Source organism: Dipodomys merriami, unplaced genomic scaffold (assembly GCF_024711535.1).
Source record: "Dipodomys merriami isolate MVZ:Mamm:240054 unplaced genomic scaffold, mDipMer1.0.p SCAF_1, whole genome shotgun sequence".
NCBI classification, from domain to species: Eukaryota; Metazoa; Chordata; class Mammalia; order Rodentia; family Heteromyidae; genus Dipodomys; species Dipodomys merriami.
Genome location: NW_027202270.1, coordinates 16,804,129 through 16,817,988, shown reverse-complemented (window position 1 = coordinate 16,817,988; position 13,860 = coordinate 16,804,129). Strand labels below are relative to the sequence as shown.

General features: G+C 51.9%; 1 protein-coding gene across 1 annotated transcript; it reads left to right on the top strand.

Annotated features, from left to right (window-relative positions):
* Nucleotides 1-9,874: 9,874 nt before the first annotated feature.
* Cdk5r2 (cyclin dependent kinase 5 regulatory subunit 2) lies at nt 9,875-12,445 on the top strand. Its single transcript, XM_070016906.1, has one exon. The coding sequence runs from the start codon at nt 10,044-10,046 to the stop codon at nt 11,181-11,183; it is 1,140 nt and encodes a 379-aa protein (XP_069873007.1). The 5' UTR covers nt 9,875-10,043; the 3' UTR covers nt 11,184-12,445.
* Nucleotides 12,446-13,860: the final 1,415 nt, after the last annotated feature.

The window sequence follows — 13,860 nt, the reverse complement described above, 5'->3', positions numbered from 1 at the left end:
TGGGTAATTGTGGTTTGATTGAAATTCCAGCCACTTCCCTGAGAAAATTCCCCTAAAGCAAACCAGACAAGGGGTCCTACCTAGAGTCATATACAAAGACACTGGAGCAACTTTAACCTCAAGTCTGCTTTCCTCCTCCCTCAAAGACCCTGTTCTACAGCCTTGGGGATAACAAAGGATCTGTGTAGCCACAGACCATGCCTCACACTGGGGGGCAAATATAATTCAGAAACATGACAGAGTGAAACATCAGATTTCTTACTTGAACCAGGAGCCTGATTCAGAATACAACCTGGTCACAGCCCAGAAGACTTGTCACTTATACAGGGCAAAAACTCTTCTGTTCCAAAGTTTCCACTTTAAGGAAGGGTCATTGAGAACCAATGAAGACCAAACATTACCTGTGGCTTGAACAAAAAGGTTGGAGGAATCTAGTAGGAAATGGACCTTACAATCAGAACCTAGTGGAAGTCAGCATTGCCTTTTCCAGATTTAGTCATTTACTGACAACAGAATATAAGGGATCACCCTTTCCAGCCAAACACGTATTTATCTGAAGCTCGAGACGGATTTCTGAAGTTTCCAAGTAAATCACATAGGTTGAGAGTGTGGGAAAAGTGGTTTTCTGAGGTAAATTAGGATATTCCTTCCAAGAAGAGGCAGAATGGGTGGTCACTTGGTCAACAGTAATAGTGACAGTAGTATCCTCCACAAAGACACATGGATCCAGCCATCTCCCTTCTGACTTTAGCTTGCAGAGATTCCACTTGGAACCCACTCCAAGAAATTAGGACTTCATAGATCTGAGGTAGAGCCAGAAACCATATTTACAGAATCCCTTCAGATAGTTCTACTGGGCAGAGTAATTTAGAAGCCATTAATTTGGTGGAAAATTTACTTCTTTCAGCTTCTTACTCAAAATCAAAAGTCAGTATATATGGGCATTTAGCTTAGAAAGTTAGGAGGTCAACAGAAAGAATAGTCTTCATGTTTTGAAACCAGAAAGAGGCAAGTGTAAATTAGTGAGCCTATTTCAAAGCCCAGGATTTGTCCAGGATTGTCTTCTAATTCTGGACAAAAAAAAAAAAAAATGGTAAACAAGAGCGGCTTCTATGTGACAAAGATATTGGGGCAGTAAGTAGGCCCACCACAGCCCTTCACACAGGAGCTATTCATTAACCCTTATGAAGCTGGGAGTGAAGGAGTGGAATCATTATCACTGTAAAAATGGAGGGGGGGGGTGTTGCTGAACTCTGGCTCTATCTTGGCAAAGGTTCTTATCATCTTGGGGTCTGAAAAGAAAGGCCATGGAGCTCAGGAAACACAATACCAGTTGAAGGAACTGAATCTCAATTAAAAGTAGGATTTCATTCCCTGCCCACGAGAATTTAGGACAAGCTGGAGCTGGATTAGTTGTTAGGATGGACGGTGGAGGGGGATGGGCAGGATTAGCTGAGTGGAGTTGTCAAATCCTATCTAAGTAACTGATCCTAGGGTGCAGATCATCTTACTGTCTGCTATCATCTCACCTATCTATGCTGCCCATGTTGCACATTTGTTGGGAGCTGGCTCCCTACCTCACACCTTTTGTATTCCTATCACCTAGCCTAGTACCTTGCAGGATACAGCTTGTTAAGTAGATTGGTTCTTCACACAGTGAAAACAAAGGAGGATATTCTTAGGAGATGATTGCAAGGGCTCAATAACTATGTGCATAAGATCATATAAAATGGTGCTTATTGAAATGAACTCCAAGAAATGGGTAAAAGGTTTTCTTTTTATTATATTGTTAGTGGGTTTTTTCTTCTTTGCTTCTTTCCTTTTTTCTTTGGTTAATTCTCTTCTGTCACTGTTTTTGATTTCTTTTTTTTTTTTTTTTGGGTCCGATCGTGGGCCTGAACTCTGGGCCTGGGTGCTGTCCCTCAGCTCTTCAGCTCAAGGCTAGCGCTCTACCACTTGAGCCACAGCGCCACTTCCGGCTTTTTTCTTTTTGCTTATGTGGTGCTGAGGAATCGAACCCAGGGCCTCTGGCATGCAAGGCAAGTGCTCTCCCACTAAGCCACCTTCCCAGCCCACTGTTTTTGATTTCTGTACCCTTTATCTTGTATAGAAGTTTATCTGATTTGGGGAAGGGAAGGGGAAGCACAGAAATGGTGGGACAACGGGTGAACCAGTTCAGCAGTGAAACCCACTAGACACTATGTTGGAAATAAACTGTATGACTTTGGGGGAAGGGAAGCTGAGAGGGGAGAGGATGACATTGTTCAAAGAAAATGTACTCATTACCTGAATCATGTAACTGTAACCCCGCTGTACATCGCCTTAAAGAGATTGATTCATATGAATTTTATAATTGTGCAGAACATTTTTCTCTAAGCCCTTAAAGTGGGCTTAGAGAATGCATTTCCCATTGAGTCTCTAGAGTTTTGGGGAGACAGTGGGACATAGAATGAGCAACTAGAAAATGTCTCCTGAAAAGCAGAGTCAGAATGTGGGGCCAGTATGGTACCTGTCACAGAACAGGTTCACAAAGTTAATGAGACCACAAGATCTTCTTGACTACAGGAATCAAATCCACCCCACAAGAATAGTTCGAGTTCACATAACTCAATATAGAAATTGAGAAGAAATAACAGCTGTAAATGTTGGCATCAGAAGAAAATTTAAAAAAATATGATAGTACTGCCTTGACACTCCAATGAGAGAATGACCACATGCTAACAATACAAGTCAAGCAAAGCTTTCCTGATCATGTAATGATCATATAATGTGTGACAACCAACTTCCCTTCCTCCTCCATACCAGGGCTTGAAATCAGGGCCTATGTGTTGTCCCTGAGCTTTTTTCTTTTTTTCTTTTTTTTGGTCGGTCGTGGGGCTTGAACCCTGAGCCTGGGCACTGTTCCTCAGCTCTTCAGCTCAAGGTGAACGCTCTACCATTTGAGCCACAGCACCACTTCCGGTTTTCTGGTGGTTAATTGGAAATAAGAGTCTCACAGACTTTCTTGCCCGGGTGGACTTTGAACTATGATCCTCAGATCTCAGCTTCTTGAATAGCTAGGATTACAGATATGAGCCATCAGCACCTTGCTACAACTTACATTTTTAAACACCAAGCATTGTGCACACACAATATGCAAGCACTGTTGAATATTGAAAGATTAAATAAATTAAATAAAATCTATCAATAACTGTATTATGAGGATCCACTTTTTTTTTTTTTGTTTGTGGAGCTTGAACTCTGGGCCTGGCACTGTCCCTCTACCACCTGGGCCACAGCACCACTTCCAGCTTTTTCTGTTGATGTGGTGCTAAGGAATCAAACCCAGGGCCTCATGCATGCGAGGCAAGCACTCTACCACTGAGCCACCTTCCCAGTCTGAGGATCCACTTTTATAGAAGTTAAAGAAATTAAGAAATTTGCCTAAGCAGGGTGCCAGTGGCTTATGACTAATCCTAGCTAATCAAGAGGCTGAGATCTGGGGATCGAGGGTTGAAGCCAGCCTGGGAAGAAAAGTACCTTTGAGACTCTTGTGGGTTTTTTTTGGGGGGGGGGAGGAGGGGTCCGGTCGTGGGGCCTGAACTCTGAGCCTGGGCACTGTCCCTCAGCTCTTCAGCTCAAAGCTAGCGGTCTACCACTTGAGCCACAGCACCACTTCCAGCTTTTTTCTTTTTGCTTATGTGGTGCTGAGGAATCGAACCCCGGGCCTCAGGCATGCAAGGCAAGCATTCTACCACTGAGCCACCTTCCCAGCCCAGCTTTGAGACTCTTATATCCAATAAACTGCTCAGAAAAGCCAGAAGTGGCACTGTGGCTCAAGTGCACTAGCCTTGATCACAAAAAGGCTCAGGACAGTGCCCAGGCCCTGAGTTCAAGCCCTAGGATGGGCAAAAAGAAAGAAAAGGAAGAAAAAAAAAAAAAAAAGAAATGCAAGCCAGGCGCAGGTGGCTCACACCTGTAATCCTAGCTACTCTGGAGGCTGAGACCTGAGATCAAGGTTCAAAGCCAGCCCGGGCAGGAAAGTCCGTGAGACTCTTATCCCAATAAACCACTAGAAAACCGGAAGTGGTGCTGTAGCTCAATTGAACTGAAGAGCTCAGAGACAGCGCCCAAGCCCAGAGTTCAAAAAAAAAGAAAGAAAGAAAGAAAGAAAGAAATGCAGAGATTGCAGCTTCTAAGTAGAGGAGGTGGATTGGAGCCCAGACCTGAGTGACCCCAGAACCCAGATAGGAACCCCCACAGTGTCTGTTTCTTGTGAGGTGAAAAATAGTTTGTGTTATTTGTGAATGAGTCCAATATCTTCCTGGCCCCTCCTTCTGCTAATAAAGGAATCTGAGCTCTTTGTTGGGATTTCAAAGGAGGTCTGAGTTTCAGGGGTCAGCCCTTCTCAGGAGGGATTCCTGAAAATCAAGCTATGAAAGGTTCTCAAAGTCATGAATGGAGTCTAGGGACCAAGTATTCTGCAGGAGTTGTGTGGGCCAGAGGAGAATCGGCCTTGGGCAGAGCGGAGAAGGCTGTGTGCTGCTCTGGGGTACATCAGAGCTGGAGTTCTCAAAGGCCTTTCTTTTTCCCCAGTTCCAGCAGCTGAGTTTGCAGGCCTTTCTGGGCTAGGCCAGGTGCAGAGGGAGCCTCTTCATGCATGGTACAAGAGTAGGAACAAGGCTTCTCTGAGGGTCTGTGCTCACGGTGTAGAATGGGGACAGGGAATGGATATGGAAGTAGACCCAATCACAGCAGCAGCTCCTGTCAGCCACCTGCCTGGTTGAGATGGAAACGCTGATTCCAGCTCCAGCCCCCAGACAGGCTAAGAATATCTCAGCCGAGCAACAGCCACCACCCCCGTCCTTCTTGATCTGCTCCTACATCTGTAGTGCTATCCTGGGCACCGTGAAGAGACTGACTGAGTGGGGGTGATGCTTGGGGTACAGGACAAAGGGGTGGAGACCCAAAAGAGGCTTGGTGGAGGCAGGTGAGGTGAACCTGCATTACAGAGAGAACTGGGGAGACAGGTAGGATTGGGTTAAGAGCTTTTCTCGGGAGGCATCAGAACCCTCTGTGGGTTCTGGGGTCACTCAGGTCTGGGTTTCAGTCCACCTGGATGAGAAAGGGAGAAAGACATGGTTCTCCCATCCTGGAAGGACACAGCTGGTACTGGGGCTTGAACTCAGTGCCTAGGCACTGTCACTGAGTTCTTTTGCTTAAGACTAGTGCTCTGCCACTTGAGCCACAGCCATATGTCGGATCTCTTGTGGTTAATTGGAGTTAAGAATTTCTTGGACTTTTCCTGCTGGGGCTGCATTTGAACTATGATCCTCAAACCTCAGCCTCCTGAATAGCTAGGATTATAAGGCATGAGCTGCTGGCTCCCAGCTTACCTCCATTCTTTTCTGTCCCTTCATTCTGGGCCCTCTACCCTCATAGCATTGGTTCTTTGTCTCCACTCCTGGACAGCACATTCCTCTTCTGAGTTCCCAACTCTATTCTCTGTCTTAAAGAACCTGTATTTGGATCCCTTAAGGCCTTCTAGCAAGGAGTCTATTAGGGAAAGAGGTAGAGGGTCTCCTTCTTAGCAGCTAGCAGCTCCTCCATTGTCAGCTTCATGGCTTCTCTGTGCTTACCCTCTCTCCACACTCCTCTGTTACCTGGGAAGGGGTTCTGCTCCCCTCCACCATCTCCCTAAGCACTCCCTCCTTTCCACCCCAGATCTCCTGGTCTAAGATTCTCAGGTGCAGGGGGAGGGCAGGGGTGGTACATAGCCTCCCTCTTTGCACACCTCAGGAACTGAGAGCTTGAGGTGGGGGTGTTGTATTGTGAGGAAGTTGTGTGTGTGTGTGTGTGTGTGTGAAGGATCTAGACATTCCAATGCCCAATATTCTCAATTCTGGCTGTTTTAAGAACCCTTGCTGCTCTTGGTCTGGATGCAATGGGGATACAATGACCTTGGGATCTAAGATCTATAACTTTGATGTCTCTTGGGGAGCCCTGGACTTTGGACTTCCTGGCCTCTTTGGCCTCCTTTCTTGTGCCTCCCTACCTTCTAACGGCTCCTCTTAGGCTTGGAGGGACTTAGGGACATTTACATTGCTTAGAGCCAAGCTCGCCTCCCTCTTACTTCACAGGCTGAACTGCAGAAGTGCAGGCCTCACATGGATGCTGTGCAAACAGACTGAGCTTGTCAGACAGAAACAGATTAGGGAGAACCAGACAGGGCTGGAGCTAGAGACTGAGACAGATTCCTAGGCAGATTTGATTTGGAATCAGATCTATAGAACTGGTAGAGGCCTCCGGAATCCTCTTTAGTGCAATTCCTAAAAATGTTATCATATTCTTTTAATGCTCATTTTTTAGCTGATAATAAAAGTAAAATATGTAGAATCCTTGCATTTCAACATGAACAAACAGAGTCTCACAGAGCTGAAATGATGTTCTCAAGGTCATCCAACCAGCTAGCTGTAGATAGAACTCCTGCTTCCTAGACTACATCATCTCTCAGAGGGAATCATGAACAACCAAAAGGTGGGAGACTCTGGGCTGCATTACCTGGAGACTGTCCCTTAAAGATGGTGTTCATTTGCCCAGGTAGGTGAGTGACAAGCTCTTCCAAGGTAAAATTGACAGTAACTCTCATCATTGAGCCCACAATCCTACCCAGCTAAAATCTCAGTCTGGGTCCTAGAGCTCAGTTGGTTGGAAGAAGCTTCAAGAATAACTAGTTATCTGTATAGAGTGTTGTTTGAGGTAACTTGAAGAGTGATGGACAAAGACAGGAAGCCTGGCCTCAGGGGGTTTCCATCTATGGCAATTGGGCACAGCCAGCACTGTCCCAGAGGAGCACAGAGGAAATGGCCAGATCAGAAGCAACATCCAGACACGAATATAGACACGGCAACAATAAAATACAGACTCTGCACATAGCCCAACCAGAAACAGAAGCTCAGAGCACTGAAATGGCTTCCTCAAGGTGGTGAGGAAGTCATTGCCCTTCTGTAAAACCCACCCACTCTTGGTTCCACTACTCTTATCCCCTGTGGCCTCTACCCTGTAGAAACACAGCCTTCCGGAATGGGAAGGTGGCTCAGTGGTAGAGTGCTTGCCTGGGATGCATGAGGCCATGGGTTCCATTCCTCAGTACAACATAAGCAGAAAAAGCCGGAAGTGGCCCTATGGCTCAAGTGGTAGAGCACTAGCCTTGAGCTGAAGAGCTGAGGGACAGCGCCCAAGCCCGGAGTTCAGGCCCCACAACCAACCAACAAAAAAGAAACACATCCTTCTTCTCCCTCTACCCCTCAGTGCCTCTAGCTTATATATAACAGCAACACTGTCCCTCTTTATGGATCTGTTTTGATTACTTGGCTTTAAACTTCTATCTATACTCATCTTGAACATTCTGGGATTGGGACCCAGAGCCTAACTCTCATCCAAGTTACCAGAGTGGAAAAAAACTAGAAAGCCTGGAGTCAGAGAAAGCTTCAAGCTCTCCTATCCGTCCAGAAAGGTTTCCTGGAGGAGGTGGGATTTCAAGAGCTAACAGAATACAAGGTGATGTTCTGAGGGGTGAGTTCTAGCCTATGGTAACCCTCAGAGATGCAGGAGGGGTTCCTAGAAGCCAAAGGAGGAATACAGGAGAGCCAGAAAGAGGTCTGAGGATATGGTGGAGGGGGAATGAGACCCCCATGTGGGTGGCTTGGGGATCCTGAAGCACAGAAGAAAATGCTTTATTCTGACCAAGAGGATGACAGGCCACAGCTGTGTCTGCAGTGGTGACACCTGTGAGTGTTGCAGCGCACTTGTCCTAGATGATACCAGCAATAGGCCTTACGTCAATGAGAGACTCCTGGGAGCAGAGCTGGGAGGACCCACGTGCCATCCAGATCCACGTGCCCAGTGTTTCCACCAGCACAACTCAGTCTCTGTGGGGCCTGTCCTTAACTACCGGTGAGCCACTGTTCCTTGAGTGTCAAATAAAGGCTGACTCAGAAGGGCTTGTAGGAGGAAGTGGGGCCAATTACAGGAGCTGAAAAGAGGGAACATTTCCCTGCAACTTCAAGGGGAGAACTGGAGGTTGGCCAGGTCAGCTTGAGCAACAAGAGCAAAAACATCAGACCCTTCGAGGCAAGAGAAGGGACCCTACTGAGAAAATGCACATTGGGCAGGAAGCATACATCTCTGTGTGGTAAAGGAGAAATCACGACAACCAGACTACAGGCTTCCAGGAGAGTGTGAGGGGGTGGGGTGGGTGCTGAGAGACTGCTGAGAAAAGCTGGAGCCTCTAGGGGCCAGAGCTGCAACCCAAGGGAATTCTAGAATAGTCTATTTGGAATGAACACACACACACACACACACACACACACACACACACACACACACACCGATCCCGATAGGAGTATATCCCTGGAGCAGTGTAGGGTCTATGAAGAGATGAAGAAAATTCTGAGGATTTTACTGGTCTTCTTGCTCCTCCATGAGATGGTATCAAAACCATACTCACCTGCAATATCGACCTAAGAAATTGGAAGAGTTCTGTGTTGGGAAGCCAAAGATAGCAGGCCAGGATGGGGCACTCATTAAGGCATTCATGAAGGGTGGATAAAGCAAACAGAACAGGCCCAGACCAGTAGTGGTCAGGGAGGTGGAAGTACGGCTCACGCAGTAGAGTACTTGAGCACTGAGTGAAAAAGCCAAGCAAGAGTGCAAGGCCGAGCCCAAGGCCCACTACTGTCTGTCTTCTTCTCTCTCTCTTTCTCTGCCAAAAAAAAACAAGAACAAGGGCCTGCAGGTAAAGTTCAGAGAGTCCAAACTCCAAGGACACTGATGAGGAAACAGCCAGATCCCGAGATAAATAGAACTCAGCCTAGCAACTTGCTAGGGCCTAGGTCAAGTTGGATCTAGGTCTGGATGGGAGGTTGCGCCAATCCTCATGGGGCTCCTTCCACATTGAAGGCCCTGTTCACTGTCTAGCTTGAAGAGACTGACTGTTACAATTTCCAGTATTTCCCCCAAAGACGAATCCATCATCCACCCAAGTGTGAGATCAGTGTATGTTGGTGGGAACAACCAATCAAATTGTGCCGTCCAGGGGCCAGAGCCATAGGCTCCCCTGCAGAAAACCAGGCCGGCAATTAGAGGCATGAACAACATATTCTGAAGATCTTGCTTCCCTCACTTGGAAGCCCCTCTCGGTCCCCGTCTCCCCCTCCCCCGCCCTGCAAAGGAGGAATGCTTTGACCGGCAGGAAGTGTAGTGTAGCTGCCAGCATCTTCTCACAGGTAAAGCCACCCAGCAGCACCTGCTTGTAATCTTGGTATTGACAGGAGAGAGAGTTCCCAGCCAGTCTGGAATACATAGTGAGGGACTGTGGCATTAAAAAAAAAAAAAAAAAAAAAAGCTGCAGCAAACCTCCATAAAGTAAGTGGTGGAGAAAGGGGATTGGAAGAGCCAGTACTGTGAAACCCAGCTGGGACTGGACCAGCTGGAAGAGGTCACTTACTACCACGTTGACCCCCTAAACAAACTCAGTGGCTTTCCCCATGGCTTCTATACAACCTGCTTACCGCCACCCGGTGCAACAAAACAAGCTGACCCACAGCCCTGGGGGGGTGTGTGTGAGAGCAGCCTCCCCCCCCGTACCCATGAGAGACCCTCGAACCACCGCCATCTTCCCTGGTTTCCCCATTCGGGTTTTCGGGGAAAGGACCCCAGACTCAGGGTGATGGATAAGGCGGGACGCGATATTGCACGCGAGATCCTATTGGTTCGAAGAGCCGCCGGTCAAAAAGACAGCTTGCGCGAGGATTGGCTGCGTGAGGCGGGGCGCGGCGCGGCGCCGCGAAAGAAGGGGCCCAAGGGGTGGGGCCGACGCTGCAGCTGGCGCAGCTCAGACTCGGAGCCGCCGCCGCCGAGTAGCCAGGCAGCTCCTTCCCCAGCCGGCCCGCGCGACCGGGCCGGGGCCAGGGCCCCCCACCGCCGGGTCCCCCGGGGCTGCAGCAGCAGCGGCGCCGCCCGCGGTTCCCGCCGGGGCCCGGGCGCCGGCCCCGCTCTGCAGGATGGGCACGGTGCTGTCGCTTTCCCCCGCCTCCTCGGCCAAGGGCCGGAGGCCGGGCGGGCTGCCGGAGGAGAAGAAGAAGGCGCCGCCCGCGGGGGACGAGGCGCTGGGGGGCTACGGGGCGCCGCCCGCCGGCAAAGGCGGCAAAGGCGAGAGTCGGCTCAAGCGGCCGTCCGTGCTCATCTCGGCGCTCACCTGGAAGCGCCTGGTGGCCGCCTCGGCCAAGAAGAAGAAAGGCAGCAAGAAGGTGACGCCCAAGCCAGCGTCCACGGGTCCCGACCCTCTGGTCCAGCAGCGCAACCGCGAGAACCTTCTCCGCAAGGGCCGGGACCCCCCCGACGGCGGCGGCGCGGCCAAGCCGCTGGCTGTGCCGGTACCCACCGTACCCGCGGCGGCCGCCGCCGCCGCCGCCGCTGCCGCCGCCGCCGCCGCCGCCGGCGAAGCGCCGTCCGCGGGCAGCGCTGCCGCCCCGCCGCCAGGCTCCGGCGGGGGGAAGCCGCCGCCGCCGCCGCCCCCAGCCCCGCAGGCGGCGCCCCCAGTGCCTGGCGGCTCGCCGCGGCGGGTCATCGTGCAGGCGTCCACCGGCGAGCTGCTGCGCTGCCTGGGCGACTTCGTGTGCCGACGCTGCTACCGCCTCAAGGAGCTGAGCCCCGGCGAGCTGGTGGGCTGGTTCCGCGGCGTGGACCGCTCGCTCCTGCTGCAGGGCTGGCAAGACCAGGCCTTCATTACGCCCGCCAACCTGGTGTTCGTGTACCTGCTGTGCCGCGAGTCGCTGCGCGGGGACGAGCTGGCGTCGGCCGCCGAGCTGCAGGCCGCCTTCCTCACCTGCCTCTACCTCGCCTACTCCTACATGGGCAACGAGATCTCCTACCCGCTCAAGCCCTTCCTCGTGGAGCCCGACAAGGAGCGCTTCTGGCAACGGTGTCTGCGCCTCATCCAGAGGCTCAGCCCGCAGATGCTCCGGCTCAACGCCGACCCCCACTTCTTCACCCAAGTCTTTCAAGACCTCAAGAACGAGGGCGAGGCCGCCGCGGGCAACGGGGGTCCACCAAGCGGGGGCGCGCCCGCCACCTCCTCCTCGGCCGCCAGGGACAGCTGCGCGGCGGGAGCCAAGCACTGGACTATGAACCTGGACCGCTAAGGGTACCGGGGGGCCGCGCCCGATCCCCGCCCCAGCCCTCTCCCCCAAACCCCCCCATACACACCCGGAACCCCCCCGGGACCATCAAACCACCGCTGCTGTTAACCACCGCTCCGCGCCCAGGCTGGGCCTAGGAGGAGCCGCCCCTGCCCCGCAGGGGAGGGTGGAGGCTAGGACACCAGAGGCCAGCGGTGTTTGGATTTACTGGGTGTGGGGTGGGGATGGGGGTGGGGGTGTGGGTGGGAAGGGCAGCCCCAACTGCACCCTTTCGGTCTGTCTGCGCCCTCATCTCTCCATTTTTGCCCCACTCTCCCCTTTCTCGGCTGTGCACGTCTGTAAATCCATCTCCCCTGGATCCTGTCCGCTTCCTCTCTCCTCCTCCTCCTTTCTGTACCTTCATTTTTTCCTCCTGTCTGCATTTCCATGTCGTAATCTGCCTTGCTATTGAACATTCCTTGAGAGAGAGAGAGAGAGAGAGAGAGAGAGAGAGAGAGAGAGAGAGAGAGAGAGAGAGAGAGAGAGAGAGAGTCCTATCATCACTTCGCCCTGAACCTGACTACCCAATCGCCCCTATCCTCCCTTCTCTTCTCCCTTGCTCCGGTTATGTGTCACCATCCTTTCCTTCTGTCTGCCTTTCCCCTCTGCTTCGGTCATCCTGCATTTCTTCTCCTGAGACCCCATACCCACTTCCCCAGATCCAGTGGACCCTCCGTTTTTCATTTGGATGGACTGAGGAGCTTCAGTCCCAGGTGCCCAGACAACCTCCAGGATGGTCCCTCGTCCCCCCCCCCCACCGCCCGCCTCCACACAGCCTCTCCCCCACTTTTTCCAACGTGTTGCATGCTGGGAGATGGAGGGGGAAATGGGCTGCCGGCTTCATTCAAGAGGCTGAGATTTGGGGGCACAATCCATCTGGGAGATCATCCCGGCGGCGGTACCCCCTGTGGACTGGTGGAAAGAGGAAGAAAACCCTTCTTATTGTCGGGGAGAGGTGCCCCCTCTTCCTTAGATTTCATATTATCTCACCCCTTTTAATTTATTTCTGCTGTTTCCGAAGGGAGGGGGGTGGGGGTGGGGGAAGGCTGGGCCGGGAACTGTCCGAGGTGCTGAGTTGGGGCGGCCCTGAATCCTTCCGGGAGAGTACCAGGGACTGGGTCGGGCCTGGGGCCGTGTCCAAGGTGCCAATGATGCGGGCCGACGGCGCGGGCCGCACCGTCTCTGTCCGTCCTGAAGAGAACTATAAAGCGCAGAAAGCGCCTGCAGATGGTTTTGCGCCGGCCTTTCTTTGGGGTCCTGGGTGGAATGGAACGGGAGCGGGAGTAAAGTGATATGGGTAGAGCATGGAAGCAAGAAACAGGTCTAGTGAGGGAGGTTATGTCCCCTGAGAGAGCTGCTACCCTCTTCTCACCCCCATTGACTTTTTACAGAGTAAAGTGAGGTAACCAAAGGCTGAATCCACCCCACCACCCCAGCCTCCATCTTGTTAGACCTAGCTCCTTATTAATGCCCGGGCCACTTAAGGACAAGTGGTAAGGACAGCAGAAGATGTTCCCATTCCACGAGGTGACCCGTTGAGACAGAACTAGCAATCAGAAATAGCTATCACCATTTTTCTGCACTGTTCTCTTGTCACATATTGGGTCAGGAGTTTTCGTCAGACCTAAGTCTATGTTTACCAGTCTCAAGGTGCGGCCTGATTTACCACACTTGACCTTTCCTTCTTAACCTGCCCTCCCCCCCCCCGCCGTGACCAACCCTCCCTCTCTCCCGGGGAATCTTGTGAGGCCCATTCCTTTTAAGACACTCAGACCCTATCCCTTTATTTCTGGGGAGGAGCAGGTACAGGCAGAAACAAAGTGGGGGAAAGAAAGCTATTAATTGGGGTTCAAGAGGGAAAAGGCGAGGAATATGGCCTAAGATCTCTGCTCAGTGCCCACTGCCATCTCAGCTACAGAGCTAAGCGTTCACTATTACGTTGGCGGGCTTCAGGTGGAGTGCTTGCGGGTCCGACCCTGGACGCCTGTGTGGCCGCGGAAGACTCCAGAAGCCCCCAGCAGGCGAGGCCTCTAGCTCGCTGTCCGTGGTGCTGAGATGGGTGAGGGATGTACCACAGGAAGCGTTGGGACTCAGTCTCAACTAGGTCTTCTGGATAATTTAGGAATAAGGTGTGCGCTTTTCTGGTGTCGAGTTACAGAAGTCTTGGCCCAAGAACCCAGGAACGTCGCCTCCCGCTTTTACTCCTAGGGCCTGGGCCCAGGTCCTAAGCACCCTGCCTGGAGCCGGAAATCCACAGTCCAGATTTGTGAATTGAGTTCCCGGGGGGGAGGGGGGGGAGAGCTGGCGGAAAGGGAGGCGGGAGCAGCCGCCCATTGGCTGGAATTTGGCGCAGTCAGCGCGGTGCCGTCATCTCTTTGGGTTTGGGAGGAGGGAGGAAAGGAGGAGCAGTTGGCTCACTACGCGGCTGTCGCCAAGGTAACCAGACTGCGAGGGCGGGGCCTTCTCTCTACTCTAACCTCTGCCTAAGAAACAATCCTGGTTCCCTTTTGAACTAATCAGTGGGACTACTTGATTGGAATTTCTGAATTAGGGGAAACTAAAGACCAGAGAGCCTACAGAAATCCCAAAACATCCTTTTGGGAGGACCCTGGATACTCCCCCCAACTCCTAGACCTGGCAC

What these genes read in the sequence shown, in the direction of transcription:
- Cdk5r2 (XM_070016906.1), top strand. Translation starts at nt 10,044, where the DNA reads ATGGGCACGGTGCTGTCGCTTTCCCCCGCCTCCTCGGCCAAGGGCCGG.